The sequence below is a fragment of the Aulonocara stuartgranti genome (assembly GCF_965226115.1).
Source record: "Aulonocara stuartgranti genome assembly, chromosome: 16".
In the NCBI taxonomy this organism is placed as follows: Eukaryota; Metazoa; Chordata; class Actinopteri; order Cichliformes; family Cichlidae; genus Aulonocara; species Aulonocara stuartgranti.
This window is the reverse complement of record NC_138952.1, coordinates 5,327,256-5,350,583: the sequence shown is the minus strand read 5'-3', so window position 1 is coordinate 5,350,583 and position 23,328 is coordinate 5,327,256. Positions and strand designations below refer to the sequence as shown.

The 23,328-nt window shown below is 38.9% G+C and overlaps 1 protein-coding gene and 1 long non-coding RNA gene across 11 annotated transcripts in view; one reads left to right on the top strand and one right to left on the bottom strand.

Moving 5' to 3' along the window:
* The window catches only part of LOC309690575, a 42,599-nt gene extending 24,604 nt beyond the window's left edge, over positions 1 to 17,995 (top strand). Inside the window, exon 3 of the long non-coding RNA XR_014271752.1 lies at positions 17,947 to 17,995. This is a non-coding gene — a long non-coding RNA (uncharacterized lncRNA). The remainder of the gene's footprint in view (positions 1 to 17,946) is intronic.
* Positions 1,958 to 23,328, bottom strand: part of pcbp3 (poly(rC) binding protein 3) — an 80,377-nt gene continuing 59,006 nt past the window's right edge. For 3 of the 10 annotated variants that reach the window (XM_082507689.1, XM_082507687.1, XM_082507690.1), the window contains 11 exons: positions 21,334 to 21,357; positions 21,222 to 21,254; positions 20,897 to 21,028; positions 20,129 to 20,260; positions 17,941 to 18,069; positions 16,430 to 16,504; positions 12,185 to 12,226; positions 11,137 to 11,215; positions 7,572 to 7,624; positions 6,974 to 7,143; positions 4,312 to 5,978 (listed from right to left, as the gene is read on the bottom strand). In XM_082507689.1, coding sequence (XP_082363815.1) covers positions 5,924 to 5,978; positions 6,974 to 7,143; positions 7,572 to 7,624; positions 11,137 to 11,215; positions 12,185 to 12,226; positions 16,430 to 16,504; positions 17,941 to 18,069; positions 20,129 to 20,260; positions 20,897 to 21,028; positions 21,222 to 21,254; positions 21,334 to 21,357 — 924 coding nt within the window. In that variant the 3' untranslated portion in view covers positions 4,312 to 5,923. Of the gene's footprint in view, positions 2,806 to 4,311; positions 5,979 to 6,973; positions 7,144 to 7,571; positions 7,625 to 11,136; positions 11,216 to 12,184; positions 12,227 to 16,429; positions 16,505 to 17,940; positions 18,070 to 20,128; positions 20,261 to 20,896; positions 21,029 to 21,221; positions 21,255 to 21,333; positions 21,358 to 23,328 lie in introns of those variants that run through there. The other 7 variants (XM_082507694.1, XM_082507695.1, XM_082507696.1 and 4 more) reach the window with 7 other exon arrangements.

The window sequence follows — 23,328 nt, the reverse complement described above, 5'->3', positions numbered from 1 at the left end:
AAAAGTAATAACCCATATATAATCCATTCTATCCAAATACTCAGGACCTGGGCCAAATTTGTAATGGCCCGACCAATAGTTCATATAAGATTTATGCATACATGTATGAACACTTTGTAAGTAAATTGTGTAATTATTGTAATATAGTCAGAATTTTTGAAAGAGTGGGATTGAGAAAAAAATGTAATAGTTGCACGTCCTATCTTTTTCAGCATTTCTTGCCTATATCTACCTCAGCTATCAAAAAAGGTAAAAATATCCCCCCAAAACAATCTTCAGTCACATGACACATGAAGGTATCCCCTAGTTTTGATCTTATAGCCTACACAAGCTGAAACAAGCGCTGCACTTGCTAAATAAATTTTTTTCTTGCAGAAAATACAGGAACATTTAGGCTTACATTTTTTATTTACCATAATGAAAAATAATTTCAGCATGTAATATTGTATGTATCTAGTGTAATAATATGGTAATTATTTAATACATCATTTGAAACCGACTTCATTTGAGGGTGACCTTCTTAACCTTGTAACGTTCAAAAACGTTTGCTAAATAATTGTTTACATCATTTAGCTTTGATGCACCTGATTGAAAATATACCCGTGTAATTACTATAGCCCAGTGTGACATGTAAATATTAGTTAAAAACACATATTTGAAGTACATTCAGCTTCAGATTGAGCAACAGGGCCAAAAGTTGTGTGTCCATTTAGAGATAATGGTACATGTTCACAGGATCTTTCATTTCTGGTAGCATCAATATTCCCGTTGATGCTACCAGACCTTGGATTCTCAAACCTTTTGGGCCAGGTCCTCTTCATCATCCTAACAACAATTAAGCATATCTTTATTACCACCAGGGATCATGTATGCAGCTGAAAGTATTTCTATTCTGAAAAATATTTTAGCCTGATGTGCTGTGATGTGTCATACCAGTCAAAAGATATTGTAGGTGGGAGTAATGGAAACACTGTAGACATTTTGTTGGAGTAATTTGGACCCAATGTGTAGGGATGCACTTATACATATAACGCCACAGTGGCATGACTCATCAGCCCTGGAAACTCATGCCAGAATTCATAATCATTGTCAAATAATAATTGCTGATGACTGCCCCTCCATAAGTTTGGATCTGAGGTTTCCTCCTTTCAAAAAGGGAGTTTTTCCTCCCCACCAGCGCTAAGTGCTTGCTTATAGCAATTTTTCAGATTGTTGTGGCTATTTTCTACTATCCTGTGTTTACCTTTCAACAGAAAGAACTGGTGCGAAACTAAATATATGATATACTTGGCTTATTTCTTGGGTCCCACTGTTTCTATAATGTTGGTCAAATTAAGCAAACTGGCATATGGGTCATAATTAAAATCCAGTAGGAGATTGTCAGATGTTCATATGGACACTGACACTACCTAGTGGCAAGTTCTGAGTGCAGCTGCTTACTTCCAGAAACGCCCCTGTGAACACATACCATAAAATCAGTACAGTCACCCACAGTACTCTCTGTATTAGATGGCAGCTGCAGAGAGTTATACATACGTGTATGTAAGCACGGCTATCAACTGAATCATGTGTAAATACTTAAATTGAAAAATATGCTTTCAGTGTTTTCAATATCCCAACGTTTCATGCATGCTTACCAGTAATACTCTACACTTTCTGTTTCTAAAATGGCTTGCTTCCTACCACTTTGTAACAAGTGTCTTCAAGGACACTACCCATGAGCTTTTCAGCTCTTGTGATTTACAATGAAATCTTTACATGAGCTACATGTGAGCGCAAATATACACTAGAGAATTCTGAAATCGCTCCATATGGCCCATGCTGCTTGTACACAGTAGCTATGACATGACGACATGAATAATGTAAATATGGTGGTGGAGTATAGGTGAATAAAACGGGCTTTATTCATCGCATGCATTTGAATTTCACTTGTTGCTCCAGTCATTTTCTTGATATATTTTCATTTTTCTATCCCAGCTTTCTGTCAGGTCTCACGAGAAACTCAGAAAGACTAATATTTATGCATTAGCACGGTTTCCTTTTTTTTTTTTTTGTTCTGGCTCACACCCTCGGTCATTTCAGACTGGAGTCAGAGTGATACACCCATCCCTTTCACTCTTCCATTTCCGTTTGGTTCCACCTGTTTGATTTGAAAATGAATGTGAAATGTAGTCTGGTTTGTGCGTCATGCAGATCATTCTATAGTGTACATACAATGCTAGGACGAACAGGCAAATGTCTACAGGCACAAAGTAGAGCACTAATTTCATCAATCATGAAATCAGTGTGAAATGATTTGGAATAAAGTAAATGATATAGCTGCTGAACTTTTATGTTGATTAATGTATTGTCCCAGCTAGCAGTCTAAAAAATGGGTCAGTGTAAAAGGATGTGGGGCTGGAGGAGGGACAACCTCATTGTAAATTGTTAAACCAATACTTAGGTTTACTTTGTGTTTACTTTCAGGTGCCTGCATTACAAAAGAACGAGTATGGTGATGTCTTATAAAACGCGAAATACAACACAGTGATGTAGTGCATGAGATGGCATGGAAGATGCTAGAGTGGAGTAAAACCTTTCAAAAACGTAAAACGAGGTGTGAGGAGTCCTAGCAACAGTGCAGATACACATGTTTACACTATATACTATAAATAATCAAAGTTAAAGTCACTTAAAAAATACCAAACACAGAGAAACCAATAAATTAGGTACAATGCCATTCATTCGCTCAAGGGTCATGTGATGCACTGAGGAAAGATGGGTTGAAACTAGAGTGTGCCCATTCCAGTGACTTCAGACGTCAGCCTAAAACAGTACAGGGAAGAAGGGGGAGGAGGGGGGAGGGGGGGCGGGGGTAGACAGAAAATAAAACAACTGTGAAAGAAGAACTTTCGCTTGGCAGTGAAAGTTATGCTGCAATGGTTGCCTTTGTGCTTGAATTTTCTTGCTTGGTGCATTTTCTTCACAGAGACTTGACACCATATTCTCATTGCACCCATTCACATAAAACAGATGTGGATACATAACCATGCAGTACTAAAGCCTCTCATGAAGCCATGCAGTGGACTAAAAAAAACAAAAACACACAAAAAAACATAAAAACATTAAAAGAAAAACGGTGTTATGAAATAGTGAGTTGCATTACAGAGGCATCACATCACTCTTCTTACTAACAGCATTGCTCAGTAGCACTCACGTTGCCTGCCTTTTTTTTTTACTTTATTTTTTTATTTTCCCTTTTTTTTTTAAATATTATTTTTACTCCTTGTAGACAATGACACAAGAGGACTTTATAGGCAAATTTATATAACGATACCAAAAAGAAACACGATATTCTTGAAATGAGGCATGCTAAATAAATAGTTGAAGAAGCTGTTTGCTTGTTTTTTGGGGACAATATGCTTATTCGCTGCATTGCAGGAAGTAAAAGGAGAAGATCAATGGTATTCTGATGTGGGTTCTTTAAATGTGAAGCTGGAGGAAGGGAGGACAGGTGAACACAAGTTACCTGGCTCTGCTGGAAGCTAACATAATCTACCTATTTAGACATGTAAAGTAAAGCTTCCCTCAGGTCATCTGGATCTGGTCTTTTATCAGTTCCCAGAGTCAGAACCAGACACGGAGAAGCTGCATTCAGCTTTTATGCTCCTTATATCTGGAACAAACTCCCAGAAAGCCTCAGATCAGCTGAAACACTCAGTTTATTTAAATCCAGGTTGAAGACTCACCTGTTCTCAGCTGCATTTGAATAAAGCACCAAATCCACACTTTAAGCTTAAATTTCAAAACTTACATTTAACTACTGATTTTATCTACTGTTCTGATTTTATCTGTTTTGATTTTATATACTGTTTTGTTTGTTTGTTTGTTTGTTTGTTAATTAGTTAGTTAGTTTATTTGCTTGTTTTAATCAATTTTAAATCATGCTTTTTATTTGTTCTTGTTTCTAATGTCTCTGTAAAGCACTTTGAATCACCTTGTTGTTGAATTGTGCTATACAAATAAACTTGCCTTGCCTTGCCTTGCCTTCTTTGTAATTATCAAACTGTGCATTACTCTTTTTTTCATCTTTGGTCTGAAGAGAAGTGGGGATTTGATTTCCCTGTAACCAATCACCAGAGACCAAAGTATCCATCTGAATCAAATGTTGCTTTAAGCTTGATACCAAGCGTCGACCTCCAGAGTTTCAATATGAAGTCTACTTTGAAGTGACAAAAAATTATGAAAACATTCTTGGCAAATGCTTTCGCTTTCGTCCGTCTTGCGCCGGTCCAAGAATTTCACCTCTAGCGGCACAATACGAATGCCTCAGGCTCGCTCTAAAAGCTGGATTTCTAACTCCAAAACTCAGTTTCCATAGACTCAGATGTTGAAATGCTCAAATCTAGAGCATGTAAACATGTTTACAGCTTGACACAAAACAATTTTCTCCCTCCTGAACCCCTGTATAGGAGGGTTATATACTCAATTTAAACTGCATTTGGCCATAATTCATGCAGTGTAGTGGCACGACTGTTCTGACCAAGGTACAAAGTAACAGTGCTCAACTCCAAATTTTTAAAGAATAAAGTATCCAGTCTCAGCCTTTAAATAACTGTCCACTGTAGTGACCACTATGCGTGAAAGGGCTGTTTTCTTGTATTTGTGTCAGTGTTGATGGTATACTTGCACATAAACCACTACATTGGACACTGATGTGTGACTCCATACCCTGCCACCCACACCAAAGGTGATGTTGTCCACCTAAGTGGACATGTAAGAAAAATCTTTGAAAAGTACATGTTATTGTTACCACTGGTATTCCATATTATATATTCTGTATTTATATATGTGTATATATGTATATATGGTATATATGGTATATTTATGCTTTTATCCTTACTCTCATTCCCCTTTATTGTATCTGTAACATGCAACTTCTGTCGGTGCTGTGCTACTGGAAACTGAATTTCCCAGAAGAACCCACCCGAGGGATTAATAAAGTTTCATCTCATCTCATCTAATCTCAAAAAAAAGAAATTTAAAAATCTTTTTTCATGCCTAAAGATGAATAAAAATACTTGAGAAAAAAATCCTGATTAAGGTTGTCATAATTCATGCGTGAAAAGGTTAAAGAAATTAAAAAAGAGAAGAGAGAGAAAGTAAAAGTATTCTCTCATTAATATATATTTATTTCACAACATTGTCAGTGTAATTTAGGATAAAAAACTGTGACAATATTTAAGCAAGGCGAGGTCCAAATGCCGATGGAACTGACTGATCTGATAAGATGGATGGAGGTGGTACAAGTGGTGGTTCAAGTCGCCGAAATGGACTTCTCATCCATGTTGGTTTTTGGTTCCTTTTGAAGGATTTTTAATGCAGATACCTCATGTGTGTTTAGACATGTTTGATTGTACTAATAGACCATCGAAAAAAGTTGACTCCAAATATTAGTTTTTGAAATTCAACAAAAGAAATCTTTGTTTGTTGCTTAGCACTAATTATCACTAGTATCTGTGTTTCTGGGTTTTACCTGTAAAGTCTAGGGAAAAATCCACGACAACAGCTTGCCATTAATAGCCTTGATTAGCTAATGAGTCACTCGCTTTTAGATGTGTTTCTGGGTGGATTTGTTTCCTTTACGTAACAGCTGCTTCCCATTTAAGACACAGAAATTGTAATTAATTTTCTTGTCGACATTTCTGCAAAAAACAGTGAATAAGCATATTTTCCAAAGTAAAAACTATTTTTTTAATCTATACACTGGCTACATCGATTGTTAAACAGACCCCGGTGTCAATACAGGCCTCTTACAGGCTAGAGCTGAAGTTATATGCACAACTAGCAAAGCAAAAGTCCCACAGGATAACACATAGAGGTTTATCGTGAAGTTGTGGTTTTGATGTTAGCTTCTGAAAACAGAACCAGATTTGTGGCGACTTCAGGATGTTGTCATGGATGAAGGGTCATTCCACATGGCGGCCACGTCCCTGAACCTGCCATTGGAATTGCGGGAAAGCAGTAGCCATTAGTTTCTTTGCGGGCTGTTCTCTAAAATCCCCTTTAGAAGTCAGAAACAAAAAATCGCTTTGTGTTGAGCATGTGGGTTCCCCTGCACTAATGCTGATAACATATGACTTTGAGGTGCAGGTAGCCTGTGGACATCAGTGCTGTTCTGTTTTCTCAGAGCTGCGGATTTTACATTTATTTTCACTGGTGATAATGAATTAGGTTTCGCTGGATAGAGGAGAAACAGGGGTAGTGGAGCATGCCAAGAAAACTTAAAAACTGTTTCACACTATCTACTGGTATGTATACTATCTTACTACACAGCCACTGCTCTTTAGTCCTGCATGGGATTTAGATGTAACTGTCTTGGAGTCATTTTCTTTTTATTTAATTACACTGACAGCTTATGTGCAAAAACACAGTCTTACAGCAGTTATATCTCTAAATTAAGCTCGCAGAGATTGTATACCTTCTTGTGTCGGCCAACTTTGTGAACTGAAGTAAGCATTGAACATTTGATGATTCATTTATTGATCATCCAATTTACTAATCTGCAGATTCTGTTCAAAGGCACAGCTTACTCGTTCCAGTAGTTGGCCTTGCTCCCATGAGACACTTACTTGCAAAGAGTGTTCTCCCAGAAACTTACTGCATTTTAATGTCTACACTTGGTTGGATGTAAAGAACAAAAGTCAAAAGGAACAAACAAAGGGAAATAGGGGGGGGGGACCCAGCATGGCTCACATTATTCATGGGCTTATCTGTTGCTTGTGTAAATCTGACAGATTTTTTTTTTTTTTGCATTTTCTAGAGTCTCATCAAAGTCTCAGTGTCAAAAGTAAACTTGTCAGCGACCTCCTTTTATTCCAAAAAGCCCAATCAGAGAGAGAAGCTTTCTTGGATCTTCACTATGAGCATGCTCATTCAGATGTTACTTTTATCTTTAATGTTGTGCTTGAGCCCAGCAGAGTTGAAAGGTTACCTGGCATTGATGAGATACTGGGCCAGGCTGATGTTAGCGGGGGTCCCTGTGATGGTAATCTGACGCTCTGATGAGCCCTCCATGGCATTTGCAATTTTGATCTGCGCCCCAGACATCTGTCGAATCTCATTTATTTTGGTGCCCTGGCGTCCAATAATGCACCCTATTAACTGTGGGGAAAAAGCAAAAGTCTTTGAATCTGAACAAGGCTTCACGTCTGGTAATGACAATCATTTCTTCTTTATAACACTTACATTTTTAAAAAGATGGCATCTCAGTGCAATCATTATTTCTATATATTTACAAATAGACAGTAATCCTTTCTATTAAATTTACATAAAATAGTTAGATCAATTTATCTCTCCGGCTTATAAAAAATCCCCTACATAATATATTTAAACATATATATTATTATTTAAAAAAAGTTTCCATAGGTTTGAAAAGTTACATCTGAACAAACCACAAGACTTTTGGAACAGTTTCATTAGAACAGATGAGACCAAATTGGAGATTTTTGAAATTTCATCTGGCGGAAACAGCAATACATGACTGTATTCTTGAAATTGATGTCTCGTGAAACCTTTCCAGCATTACTTACATCATTAGGAATGGTGAGTTCATGGGTGCTGGCTGGTGGACTGGCATCCAAACCTGCACCGCGGACATTATAAGAAAAGACATTGCAATTTCAATACTTTAGCAGAGTTCATCTCTAAAAGGAACTTTTTCTTTTTTTTTATCAAAGGTAGCACATCCACCTAGCAGCAGGTCAGCTGAGTTAAAATAAACTACCCTGTTTTTTCTGGCTTTATATTAATCAAGGCACTACGAGTAATGCCTAGTAAAGTGCAGCCACTAGAATTTTTTTTTTAGCTGCAGTTGATTATTTAATTTATATTTATTAAGTGAAAGAAATTAAAAACATATTTCCCAAATTACACAGCAAAATCTTACAGTGGGGCAAAAAAGTATTTAGTCAGCCACCGATTGTGCAAGTTCCCCCACCTAAAATGATGACAGAGGTCAGTAATTTGCACCAGAGGTACACTTCAACTGTGAGAGACAGAATGTGAAAAAAAAATCCATGAATCCACATGGTAGGATTTGTAAAGAATTTATTCGTAAATCAGGGTGGAAAATAAGTATTTGGTCAATAACAAAAATACAACTCAATACTTTGTAACATAACCTTTGTTGGCAATAACAGAGGTCAAACGTTTACTATAGGTCTTTACCAGGTTTGCACACACAGTAGCTGGTATTTTGGCCCATTCCTCCATGCAGATCTTCTCGAGAGCAGTGATGCTTTGGGGCTGTTGCCGAGCAACACGGACTTTCAACTCCCGCCACAGATTTTCTATGGGGTTGAGGTCTGGAGACTGGCTAGGCCACTCCAGGACTTTCAAATGCTTCTTACGGAGCCACTCCTTTGTTGCCCGGGCGGTGTGTTTTGGATCATTGTCATGTTGGAAGACCCAGCCTCGTTTCATCTTCAAAGTTCTCACTGATGGAAGGAGGTTTTGGCTCAAAATCTCACGATACATGGCCCCATTCATTCTGTCCTTAACACGGATCAGTCGTCCTGTCCCCTTGGCAGAAAAACAGCCCCATAGCATGATGTTTCCACCCCCATGCTTCACAGTAGGTATGGTGTTCTTGGGATGCAACTCAGTATTCTTCTTCCTCCAAACACGACGAGTTGAGTTTATACCAAAAAGTTCTACTTTGGTTTCATCTGACCACATGACATTCTCCCAATCCTCTGCTGTATCATCCATGTGCTCTCTGGCAAACTTCAGACGGGCCTGGACATGCACTGGCTTCAGCAGCGGAACACGTCTGGCACTGCGGGATTTGATTCCCTGCCGTTGTAGTGTGTTACTGATGGTGACCTTTGTTACTTTGGTCCCAGCTCTCTGCAGGTCATTCACCAGGTCCCCCCGTGTGGTTCTGGGATCTTTGCTCACCGTTCTCATGATCATTTTGACCCCACGGGATGAGATCTTGCGTGGAGCCCCAGATCGTGAGAGATTATCAGTGGTCTTGTATGTCTTCCATTTTCTGATGATTGCTCCCACAGTTGATTTTTCCACACCAAGCTGCTTGCCTATTGTAGATTCACTCTTCCCAGTCTGGTGCAGGTCTACAATACTTTTCCTGGTGTCCTTCGAAAGCTCTTTGGTCTTGGCCATGGCGGAGTTTGGAGTCTGACTGTTTGAGGCTGTGGACAGGTGTCTTTTATACAGATGATGAGTTCAAACTGGTGCCATTCATACAGGTAACGAGTGGGGGACAGAAAAGCTTCTTACAGAAGACGTTACAGGTCTGTGAGAGCCAGAGATTTTCCATGTTTGAGGTGACCAAATACTTATTTTCCACCCTGATTTACGAATAAATTCTTTACAAATCCTACCATGTGGATTCATGGATTTTTTTTTCACATTCTGTCTCTCACAGTTGAAGTGTACCTCTGGTGCAAATTACTGACCTCTGTCATCATTTTAAGTGGGGGAACTTGCACAATCGGTGGCTGACTAAATACTTTTTTGCCCCACTGTAAATTAAATTTCCTGCTTGGAGAGAAAAGGAAACACATTCAGAAGGGGGATCATGAACTTTGTTTAATCAGTTACTCATTCCATGTACAGCTATGCAGACAGGCACAGTAAGGGTTAAAAAAAGAAAAAGAGAGAGAACGCTGTGTGGCTGCTCAGGTAACAAAATTAAAAGATATACAGCTGCCATGAAATGAAATCTAACAACCACCATGGGATAGATGACCCTACGTAAAACACACGAGGAATCAGTAGAAGTGTGAATCGAATGCACCTATAAGTCAAACAGCATATAATGGAAATCAGGTTATAGCTGCTTATTTACTAATGCTATTCCGGTATATCAGCCGTGTAATTGGTTTCTTACATCATTGTTTTGTTATTTACAGTCTGACTAGCTTGACTCCTTTGCTCTCTGTTTCACCCATTAGGTTTATTTCACTTTTTGAGGTTAGACGATGAGGGGAGACAACGTTATTTGAGTTGTCAAAAAATCCAGAACTTGATATGTGGATATAAATGGAATAAAAGTAGCATGGTGGCTTAAATGTGATTAATCATAACTCCAAACCTTTGTGAAACCCTTCACCGTAACTTGACATGCATCTCACAAGAAATGCAACGTTGACTCAACACAATGAATGTGATTAGCCCATTCAGTACTGTTGATTCACGGTACTGTCCACGTCTTCTTTCGCCGCTAGGTCAAAGAGAGAAACTCCACCACCAACTAGTGTTTTGGTGTTGAAACTGCAACAAACCAGCACATGGCCTTTTTGCGTGGCGCCTGCATGCTCTCCCTGTGCTTTGGGTCACCAGGCCTCATAAAATATCCTGATATTCTGTTTTATCTCAGCCCAGCATACTTGTCTCACAAGTTACACTCAATTTCAAGAGTTTTGCCGTCCTGTTTATTTATTTTCCCAACAAGTTAGAATTTGAAAAAATAAAATAAAATATGGAAGAAAGGAAAAGCCAAACCAATAACCTACAACCTTGCTAGACTGAAATATGCATTCCACAGAGGTGAACTACAGATGTTTCTTATCCACCCGGACTACTCCCGAAAGCCTTGAATCCACATAAATCTCATAGGTGACCTTTTTTGATCTCAAAATGCTAAGTTTGCATTTCTGCATTCATTATAGCTAAGGCTTTTGGATAAAAACGTACTCACGAGACCTTCATTTGATCAACTGCACAGATGCAGAGGTTGCGATGCACATAGGCTAATATAAACACCAAGAGCTATAAAAGAGCTAGAGGCACAATTATTATTGTAGAATCGGGCCTGTGGCATTAGAGTCTCCCTCCTTAATGGAAAGTCAACAGCATAAACAATTTGCCCTGTTTCCAAGAGATAATGCAGTTTGGAATACATCATTTTAAAGTGAAGCCCGAAGGCATTTTTTTACCTTTCAGTGGCAAAATATCAGACATATCCAAGAAAAAAAAACCCATATATGGACAAATCAAAGAAAGATAGAAACTACAGGGGCCAAGACATGCTGTGCCAAAATAGAGATAGGGTGCAAGGTAGGGAAAGAGAAAAATGTTTCTCTGGATGCAAAGAGAAGGAAGTATCTATCGGGCCTCGTGGGTACGTACCAGGGAAAGCAGGGGTGGTCTGTCCGAGAGGGGTAAAGGGGGTTTGCTGCATAGCCAACTGGTGGAGCTTGGTCAACTGCTGAAGGGTTAGGAGGGAAAGTAGAACTAAGAGGTTACTGTTACACAGGTCACACCAAGAAATGAAGCCAACCAAAACTAGAGTGAAGAAACGGTGAGGAAAAGGAGGCCATGGCACGGGGTGGTGGAGGATAAAAAGTAAGAGAAAAAGAGATACAGAGAGAGGATGATTGTCTGTCGTGGAGATGGACTCTATTAGATAATTTGATATTTTCCTTTCTGTTCTGCCTGTTTCTTTATCATTTTAGCATAGTGATTTTGAAAATGTGGACCCACTGGTGAGCACATTAACATTAACTGCAGGAAATAATTTTTATTGCCCTCTTAATTACCACGTCTTTCTAAATGGCAGTTTTGACTCACACTCAGAGAACCCATATGACTGCAAGAGCACCTGCTCTCCCAGCCAGTATGGTCACAGGATGTCCATCCGCTGCTGTATATCATTTCCATCAGGAATAAGGGAAGGCCGATACTTTAAAGGCTTCCTCTCCTTTTAAGAGGAGTTTTAATGAGGGAGGAAGAGGGTGTCAGGCCCGTACTTGAGTGATTGTACCGTCAACCACCACCTCCACTGGCATCAATCATTGCCCAACTTTGAATTAGTGGATCTGACACAAGGTAGCTCTTGAGATGCTCTTATGACAAGGACAGATGAAGGCAGATTATTAATGGAGACTATATGGTCCAAGGGAATTAAAGAGCTGTCTACATCAAAACTGCCATTACTGTCTTTGCCTTGATCGTTAACACCAGGAGCCACTGGCTTGTTATCGACCAGATCTTTCTGGTAGTTCAGCCACAATAAAACCTTAAACTATAGACAGCCAGTGGTTCTGAAAGTGGAAGGGCTTTATAGCTTATCTCATAAGAGCTGATGTGTGCATCTAATCAAATGTCTGCTCTTTATATACGAAACAACGCAGGTTTGTTTCAAAATTAAATTTTTAAAAAGAGACTAAGAACTTACATCTGGGTGTGGTATGGCGTACTGTCCCTGAATTGTGTAGGCCTGGAAAGGTAAAACATAGAAGAAAAATCAGACTTCAGTATCAGAGGGGGAAAAAATCAAATAAAGAACAAATCAGCTTGTACACTTTCAAACACTTTCAAAAAGCCTTTCAGTCACTTACAAACACTCATCTTGGGCATGAATCACTTTGGGCTTTAATCAATTCTTTGAAGTGTTCTTTTTTCCGGAGTGGAATGATTGTACCGCATACATCTTTAATTACTTTAAAAATACAAGTATTGCGTGCACAAGCTTGAATTTATTGTCGATTTTCCTTCGATCACACAGGGTCAAAAGTTTATGTACAAGCTTTAATTTATACCTACACTCACTTAAATCTTTTAATAAGTGGTTCTACAATGCCTTTTAACTTGTTAATGAGTTGCTGCCTACAACTCATAGTTTCTTTTTGCCAGAATAAAAATGATTTGATTGACAGGTGAAGGTCTTTTAAAGCCAGTCCTTAAAGACCTACAGATTCCAAGATCAAGGATGTTCCAAGCTGACCAAGCAACAATCCCCTGCTCAAAAACCAACACATTTAAGCTCAATTGAACCCATATGGGTAAGTCAAATACCATCTGGAGAAAAGTTTTATGTTTGGAGGAGTAAAGGTGAGGCTTTCAAACCTATGATGGGATCATGCTCTGGAACAGTTTTTCTACTTTTGGTAGTGGTGCATTCCATAAAGTGGATGAAACAATAAAGGAGGACTACCTTCACCGTAAACGTTACCTCAGTTTAACATTATGTCAGAAACTTGCTCATGGCTTCCAAAAGTGTCTAGCTGATGTGCAACTTCCACTAATATTTAACCAAATATTAGTTAGTGGTGTAGTTATATATTTGACCCAGTGTAAATATTTTTGACCCTGTTTCAAACTTACATTCAATTAAAACGTCATTAAAGTTGTATACTGTGCAATCATTCCACAATGGATGAAAAACAGTTTAAAAAAAATCATGAAAAACACAAAATAACCTTGACCTTCATGCCCAGGATGAATATATGTAAACCTCTGACCACAACTGAATATTCCTTTTCCTTATTATGTGTCTATGTACTATATATAATGTATATATTACATATAATACTGATTATAAATTTTGGTATGTGTTTCTAGTGGGGCGAAGTGGGAGTTCGCCTTGTAACCGGAAGGTTGCCGGTTCAAGCCCCGGCTCGGACAGTCTCGGTCGTTGTGTCCTTGGGCAACACACTTCACCTACCGCCTACTGATGTTGGCCAGAAGGGCCAATGGCGCGATATGGCAGCCTCACTTCTGTCAGTCTGCCCCAGGGCAGCTGTGGCTACAACTGTAGCTTGCCTCCACCAGTGTGTGAATGTGTGTGTGAATGGGTGGATGACTGGGTGTGTAAAGCGCTTTGGGGTCCCTAGGCGGGACTAGTAAAAGCGCTATACAAATACAGGCCATTTACCATTTATTTACCATTTAGTGGTAATGACATTAAAGTGATGGTTCACTTAATCTTATGCATCATTAGCAATGACATTAACTAACATTAATTGATGATCCACTTAAGTGTTAGCATATTCAAAGCAGTATCAGAAAAGGCTTATTATATGTAGATGAAGTACAATGACATCCAAGTCTTGGAAGTCCAAAAATACAATAAAATATATCCGATGACTGGCAGAAAATGTTTCATAATGTCCATAAAGCGCATTTGCTGATGGCTGCCAATGCAACTTAGTGCTGCTTTATGACTCCTCATTTTTGGTTCTCCTGTTTCATCTTTAATTCATGGATTCAACTGTATAAACAAAATAGCTGCCTCGGTCTCAGGTGAGTAATCATTCAAATCCCAGTCTAGACTGTGTATGTATATGCTAACGTTAAACATAGCATATTAGTCAACTGAATTACCTTATTTTGGACAGATGTTTTTGCATTTCTGTCTGTGCATGTTTTTTTTGTTTTGTTTTTTCTAAATCAGACCCGTGTAAGTTGTTTTCTAAAGGCTTCAGATGTGGGGGTTTTTTTTCCATTTAACACCCAGTGATGATGATTATTCCCAGACAAAAGGAAAATTGGAGTCATTACAAGTTCTTATGTGCTCTGGTCCTCCAGCGCATCTCTTGTTTGCTAAGTTTTCAAATTCATTCAACAGCTTTTAGTCCAAATCTGCAATTAACTTATGGATATGGCTGGACAGACATTAGTATGCACCCAGCATTCTTGTTGACATTAATGCCATTGTTACTGATTCACACATTATGGTTCTGCTACCGTCCCTGCTTCCCTCTTTCACTATCCGGTGCACTCAAACAACAATGACTGTCCAGCCAAAATGCACTCACCAGCCACTTTTTTTAGGTACACCTGTTAGGTACACCAGCTGCTTGTTAATACATATATTAAATCGGAAAATTCACATGGCAACAACTCAATGCACTTAGGCATGTAAACATGGTCAAGACCAGTGAATCTGAATGTGGAATGGTTGTTGGTGCCAGGCAGGCTGGTCTGAGTATTTCAGAAACTGCTGATTGGCTAGGGCTTTCCCACAGAACTATCTCTAAGGGTTTCCAGAGTCCAAAAAAGAGAAAGTATCCAGAGAGCAGCAGTTAGATGAGTGAAAATGGATGAGAAAAGACTGGCCAGATTACTTTAAAGTTAACAGTAAAGTCACAGTAGCTTAAATAACTACTTGTAACAACCAAGGTATGGAGAGGATCATCTCTGAATACATAGCATGAACCTTAAAGCAGATGGGTTACAGCAGCAGACAGCGTGCCATTCCTGTCAACTAAAAAACAGGAAGCCGAGGCTACAATTCACATAGATTTATCAAAACTGAACAACATAAGATTGGGAAAACATTGCTGGGCTCAACAAGTCCAGATTTCTGCTTTGACTTTCAGTTGGTGGGGTCAGAATTTGAGATTAGCAAAATGGAAACATGGTTCCATCCTGCACTGTATCAACACTTCTTTTGCTGTTCGTGGTATAATGGTGCGGAGGACATTTCTGGCACACTTTAGGCCCCTTAGTAGCCAGTAAGGCTTGTTTTAATTCTTATTTTTATGTCTATTTAAGCGTTATATGACAGCATGTTTGCACTAAGTACCGCAGCAATTTCCTAATGTTGTAAACCTGCTCAACATTTGGCAATAAAACCCTTTCTGATTCCGATTCTAAACACCCCAGCCTGCTTTCAGCAGGATACCACACCATGTGATAAAACTCAAGCCAACTCAAAATGTTTTCTGAATATGTCAGTGAATTGGCTACGCAATTGACATCCACAGTCCCGATGCAATTGAGCACATGTGGGATGTGATGGAACAGGAGGTTCACATCATAGATGTGTTGGAGAAGAATCTGCAATAATTGATGCTATCGTGTCAATGTCAACCAGAATCTCTGAGGAATGTCTCCAGTAACCTTGTTGAATCCAAGACATTAAATAAGGCAGTTCTGACACCAACAAGTGGTCCAACTGGGTACCAGCTAGGTGCACCTAATCAAACTAATAAAATTGAGCATTTATCATTTGCACAAATGCAAGATCGTTTAAATATAAGTCAGTCAAATATAAGCCACATTCATTTCATGGTAACAGTGCTAGTTCTGACAGAGAGGTTCCTACTGCTACAAAAGCCAAGCAACCAGATAGAAATTACTACAGGTATAAAACTTCTATTTTTACTGAAGCCACTCCCCCAATATAAAACAACTAAAGCTGTAATTTTTGTGACAATCATCCTTGTCAGAACCAATTTCTCTCTTTTCTATGCAAAAGGAACAATGATTAGGTAGTTTCACACAGTAGTAGTTGATCAATATAAAAGTACTTCATTGTGTCTTATGACACAGTAGGTTTAATTACATTTAAGAAGTGCTCTCTCATCTACTGCTTTCCATTTATTCCAGCCTAAAACGTGAAAATTGAACGATTTGTACATCAGTCATTCACCCCAACCACATCCTTACAAGTTTCTAAATGTCATTTAAAAAATACGATACAACCAGCTAATATGCTGCACCTAAATCTGCTAAATAATATAGTTTAGTCTTATATAAAATTTATTTTTAGGCGACAGAGTTGCAGAAATTGCAAGTGTGCGAATAAAAGTTAACAGAAGCTTGCATTAAAGAGGCAGTGATGCTGATGCTGCAGCAAAAGCCTCAAGTTGGCTGTAGGCACAAACTAACAAGCTAAAGCTAGTTCAGCACTTACCTGGCCACCAGAAAAAATGACAGGGGTGGAGGTGGGCTTTGGGCGGTAAGGGATAGTGGCACCTTTTGGTGGGGACTAGGAAAAACAAAAGTCAGAGTTAGTCTAAAGCAAGATAATTGCAAATGTAAGTGCGTCAAACTCACATCTGCACAAGAATTGTTTTACTTTTTTTATACTCAACAATGAACGGAAACTAGTTTAAAGATGAGCAAATTATAAAGCTAAGGATGCCAATTAGCTGAGCAGGATGCTTGCCACAATTTGTTTGAAGGTAACAGAGCATGCTAAGTGAAAATATTAAAATCAGTTCATTATTGTACCAAGGAAATTTTCCCAAAGCCTAGTCCCACATATAGCAAGTAAACTCCATTATTTTAGCAAAAGTGGCTACAAGGTGATGCTAGTTTCTGTTTTGTTACCTCTTTTTAGCTTTTGTTCCCTGTCTTTAGAGTTGTTATGCTAAGATACACTAGCTAAATGGTTGTTATGCTAAGATACACTAGCTAAATATACACATAAAATAGCTTCTTATTTAATGTGTATATTTAATGGTACTGATGTGCTCTTTTTTTTTTTTGTTAATAAAACCTAGAAAAGAAAAAACAGAGAGTGAACAGTTCTTTAAAATACTGTAATATTTTTTGACTTGGTGTATCACTGTGTGCAGTGTAATGCATATGAAGCGGGATAGCATCCACCCACTTATCAATTCACATATATAATCATATTTTCCAAAGTGCTTTACTGCAGAAAAGCAGAGGAATTATTCTGAGGCAATAAAGTGTCTTGCTGAGAGAAACGTTATAGTTTTCACAAAGAAAATGTCTTTAGTCTTCATGCACTGCTGTGTAAATGCATCACCTTATTTTTTCTGAGCCATGACGAATGAGAAGGAAGGGGATTTCCAGTTTGCGAACTTACTATAATGACACCAAGTTATTGATTCATGCCGTGCATCAGCAACAAGACTATTCAAGACGGGGGGAAAGGCTTAATCAAATTTCCACTGTAGCTGCTGTGCTGCAGCAGCAGGAGTATCCACTTCAGATACAATATCCAGACAAAGTAATGGTGTTACTCTTTCCGTGACAGTTCAGTTGGATACTAATGCACAAAAATGATCGATAATTACAGATTTCTCCCTCTAAATTGCATCAGAATGATTTAAATTGCAGTCTGTTTTGCTATGCTGCAAACAATTTCTCACTTTCAGCATAATAGAAAATGTACGCATGTAGACCCTTCTTGGCACGAGCCAGTTGCCTGTCAAGTTGACATTTATGGACAACAATTGCCAGGTGGTTCTGACCATTCAAAAATCAATTTCTTAGAAAATGTGCTTTACGACCACAAGCACTAAATATAAATTCTTAAAGAGGCACGCTATAGGTCTAGCCAGAAGTGCAATGCGACACACACTCTGTCTGTTCAATACATTTCTCTGAGACTGTATAGTAAGTCATATTGGCACTTAAACTAGAGTCGTTTTGCTAAATCTGTACATACTTTACCTCCAGCATAACCACACAGATCTGTCTGACACACTGGATGATGGCTTCTGGGGTCCCAGAGATTGTCACTGCACGTTCTGTGGAGTTGGGCAGCATGTCGCCTGCTACCTGGACCTGGGCCCCTGTGGACTGGAGCAGAGGAAGGGACTCTGAGGGGCTTGATGATGTTGAAAGAAATTCATTTGTAACACATTCAGGCTGTGCTTTGCATTTCTCTCAAGAGTACAGGCACTTACTTTGGCAGGGAAATTAAAATTGAAAGGTACTTCAAGTACTCAAGGTGCAGGCTATATGATAGACTCCGTTTCAGCCTCTATAAGAGCACCATGGCAATTTGGATGTTTAGTTTGTCCTTTACTATTTCCTTCAATTGCCACATATCCACCTGGGGTCAAAACATGTTGCCTTCATGGCTGTATTTTGTCTCCGCGTCTTCTTTTTTTCAGCTTCCATCAAAAAGACAATAATGATGCATCCTCCCACACTTCACCCACTCACTCATTCAGCCACTGTGTAGTGTCTGCTACATCACTGGGAAACAAGCATAGACTACAGCTGATGCATTTCGGAGACTTTTTGGATGCACTGCTCCACCATTAGTGTCCACCAGCTATTCATAATTATCTCTAATTGCACCACTTTTAAAACCACTGCCAAAAAAGTTGCTATTTTTGGATAATTGGATGTTAAAATTTACATCTCTCTCCACAAATTATTTCTAACACAAATCTGTACAGAGATAACTTTATGTACAACAGCTGTAATCTACCCACCTATAAAATCATGACTGGGAATGTAGCTTTGATATGCTATTAAATGCTAGTGTTCATGATACTGACTGTGAATTAATGACACTTGCACTTCCAAAACTGTAAAATACATAAAATGGTTCAAACTTTTATAATAGCTTTTTTTGTCATATATAAACTAATCTGAGTATCAATCACTGGATCAAAGTAAGCTCAGGCTTCACAGTTTTTCAGTGTTTTCCATTCTTTGATATGTAAGACGTCTCAGCGAGCAGAAGTCCCTAAAATAGCCTGGCTGTGAGCACAGAAGCCCCGCCCACCTGATTTTTAAGGAAGCCAATCAGAAGAAATTTTGCTTAAAAGCAGGGAGAGGCGCTAAAACAGTGCTTTTTCAGACAGTGGATAAACTGAGGAGTGTCACTACGGCAGTTGACTGTAATTAAAATCCTGCTGCTCAGACAGAGCAGACGAGCCACAGCACAATTAAGACGTCTGAGTTTAAAATCACATTAGTTTTGTATCTAAAGACTCGTGACAGTTTTTGTAATGCAATAGAGAATCCATTAAACACAGTTAAAAATTAGACCTGCACAAAACGTCTGGCTTGTACATAGGGAACTGTATAGCACACAGACAATTCAAATGAGTTAACAGCAAATGTCATATGCTTCCCTGTACTGTCACCTGGCATTTTTAAAGGGTTGTTGATATTTTATTTATTATTTACTTATTTTTTAGACACACTAGCAGTGTGGCTCTAGCGATAGCAGTGGTATTTGGTCGGTCCAACACTTTGATCCAGACTGAAGTAGCTCAACAATTATCGGACTGCTTCGCATCAAATTTTGAAATAAATGTTCCTGCCACCCAGAATACAAAATGCACTGACTTTGCCTCAAGCACCAGCAACAGGGGGTGGGCAATTTTCTGGTTTAGTGACATGTCTTAACAAATTTTTATAGCGATACTGTGCAGATGGTGCTATGATGGCCTTGTGAAGGTATATACCGCAAGATGGCATCATCCAAACTTTGAGTCCTGCTCAGCTGCCTGTCATACTGTATCTCCTCTTCTGAGGCTTTCTAGCATTAAGGCCTGAAATGTTGTCCTGATTTAAAAAAAAAAAAAAAAAACTGCACTCGCTAAATGTCCTGTGGCTGCAGGGTCATAACTGCTGCTGAACGTTCCAGATATTTCATTAATAATTTATTAAGTAACACATAATCAAGTAAAAACAAGCCTACAGTTAATTATTTAGGAAAAATGACACAGTTTAGTTAAACTATTCATTAATTTTCAAATATCTAATATTTATTTACTCATGAAGAATGTAAGCTCGTAAAATAAAACTATTTGTCTGTAAATGTTCTGTTTGTCTTTAAAAAACAGGATAAACATTATTAACATAATTAGGTCGTTCAGAAAAATGTTTCACACACCTCTCTCATTTCTTTGATTTTGGAGCCTCCTTTCCCTATGAGGGAGCCACACTGGCTGGCTGGCACAACAAGCCTTAAGGTGACAGGAGGCTTGCTAGTTGCTGGACTGTTGCTCATGGAATTGATTATGTCCTGGAAAACAACAACAAAAGTAGCAAGTATTTTTATCTTGTAAGGGTAATGTTTTCTTGATGTGACATCGAGACATTCGTGATGTTAACTGTCTCAGTAATGAATGTCCAAATAAATTTCCAGACTTCAAAGGTGGTGCAAAATGACCTGCAAAAACACACTTGTTTTAAATTTTCCTTGAGTATTTTCATCTCCTCCGCTCGCTGAATGCACCCTCCTGTAAACACCCAGCCTATTGGCACGGCACATTTTACACAGATCACCGAGAACTCAGCAGTCAGTCTCCTCTTACAAGTTCCAGTCACAGTACTTACACAGCACTAGCAAGAGGAGACACATCAAAGACAACATCAGCAGAAAGATAGCTGAAAAGTCACCTCATACTGTTCAGTGATACAGGTTCCCTTTGCAGGTGTACTGTATATATGTATGTATATGAGTCTGGCTTGGTTTTATCTAAATACAAACACTGAGATTGTGTTTGCAGACAGATCTTTATCTCAAAGCGAGAAACCCACGCTTGCAGGAAAACTGTGTGTACATAAAGAAAGCTGAATGTCTGGAACTACCACAGGAGCAAAAGGTGAATTGAAATACAAAATGAGTACATTTTGATTGTGTACAGACTGATCATACCTCTTCAAATTTGTAGGCAATCATAGCAAAAGCCTTGAAGATGGTGTCCGTTGGTCCGGTGATGGTAACAATCCTCTCTGGACAGTTGCCCTCAGAAATATTGATTCGCGCTCCACTCTGGAAGACCAGCAACTACTTTTCATTTTCAGTGGCGATGATAAGAAACCTTAATTATTCAAACAGATCCTGAGCAAATTTGAATCATGCATTACAAAGTTAACTTCGCCTGGTATTTCATTGTGATCTTTAGTGACTTGCTGGGGGGGGTGCAATGGGCGGGAGGGTAATAAATATTTTTGCTAATTTTTTCTATATTCAAACTCACCTCTTCTCGCATCTTTTTTACTGTTTCTCCTTTCTGAAAAAAAAGTACATTTGTACATCAAAGTGAATCAGAATCTTTCCATAATCATGAAAATGAGTATGAAAATACATACCTTTCCAATTATACTTCCAACCTCCTGTAACATGAAAACACAACAAGAAAAAGTGAAGAAAATAAACATATTTATTTGTTTAAATGTGTACTTTTTAATTGTTTGCTTCTCTTTTTACTGAACAGGGTGTAAAAACTGTGCCAAGACATGAAGACAGGCATGTTCAGGGTCAGACTTTCCATGCTTGTTGAATCACTCTTTATGGGTTTGGTGTGGCGCAGCTGGTAAAGGGCACAGAGGCAGCGCTGGCTGCAAGCGTCAACACTCCCCGACCTCTCCTCAGAAAGTGTGAGGGTTACGTCTACTGTGACGTTAAAGCTGCAGGTAGTTGCAGTTCACAGCGCCAGGTTCTACCCTATAAGAATCATTTATATTTATCAAGTGCTACATTAAATTACACTCCAAAACTAACTTTCTGACAATATACTCATAAAAATAACAAGTTTCAGTTGTAATGGTCAGTGCCAGCTCTAAACCAAATGAACCAATGAGCTGCTGTCTGTGCTTGTAGGGCCGTTGCATTGACTCATTGTCCCAGAAGTGCAGTAGATTACCCATCCAGCCCTGTTTCATTAACTATATTGTTTTTTCTTCTTAAAGTAAATCAAATTACAATTGCATTCATTCATGTGGTTGTAATGAAGTAGAACTTTTCCTACATTTAATACAAGTATAACCTGCAGGGGAAAAAGGTTTAAACCATATTTTCAGGCTAAGTCACCTGCTCATCATCAAAGCCTTTTTTTAATCATATTTGAGGGGTGATTCTTTATCTGTCTTCCTGTATTGTCCCACTAACAACTGAAATACATTTGATGTCTCTTCCAATTCTTTTAGATGTGTGTTTGGTCACGTTATCTCGTAATAACTGCCTGGAATTGCAAACATGGCTGAGGTGCAAGCTTCTTGAATGACTTATACTCATATAAACTTCTTCTCAGAGGGAGAAAGGAGAATGGCACCTGTGCCACTCCACTCCAGCTTCAGGGACACAGAGATGAGCCTACCAAAAACTCTTTTCTGGGCATCACAAAAGGGGAAAAAAGTCATTTGAAAGTGTAACAGGATGCTGGAGGGTTGCCTGCCCTCAATAGATAATGATGAAAATGCTCCAATACCCAATGTAACCCAATGGTTTCTCAATTTGAGGGCTTCACTGCTGTGGAGAAAGGACGTGGGTAATCCTGCCAAAATCCTCCCTTGTGGCTGCTGTGGTTATGTCCCTGCCAGGATGTGGGGTTATTCAAACAGTCACAGGGTCACTGGCTTTTAAAGCGATTACATGAGCAGTCATGCAGGCTGACCTGCACGGCCATTCACAGGCTGCTTGGCACACCAGGCAAGGAGAAGATGTGAGCTTCATTCTTTGTCCTGCAGAATCTACCAGCATTATCAGCTACGCATGTGTGCTGCGGGCTTTCTAGCTGCCTAGCTTGAAGCAAACTTGTAACTGAGCTGCTGTTATGTAACGTTCATACAGTTCTAGACAAGAAGAAATCTGCTTTTTTACAAACTGACAAGAAAGTAATGGTCGTTGCATACAGATATTATTTACAAAGTAAAGCACAAGAGGTGGGGGATGGAAAGCAAGAGCCATGATAATACAGCATTCTTTATAAAACCAGGTGAACACAAACTAATTCTGATGGCCACTTAAAGAGTAGAAAGGAGTGAGGATGGTACACATGTGTCTAAAAAAAATAAGAACTGCTAAAAAGTTGGTGCCCATTAATACATTATACACCATGCCCTGGGAAATCTGAAAATACTAAGGGCGAACAAGAACACGCTGAGCTGAGTCAGCAGCAGAGAAACACACAGCAGGAGATTTTCAGTCTTAAAGGCCTGAAGTCTCCAAAGGCCTTTGAACCTCAGTGAAGCTTGCTTACATAACCCCACAGTAAAGAAAGGTAAAAGTAGAGCAAAGCTGGACTTTGGTGTGGGAAGGCAAAATACATCTGCTGCCATTAGCTTATTTTGTTGATCTTACATAAT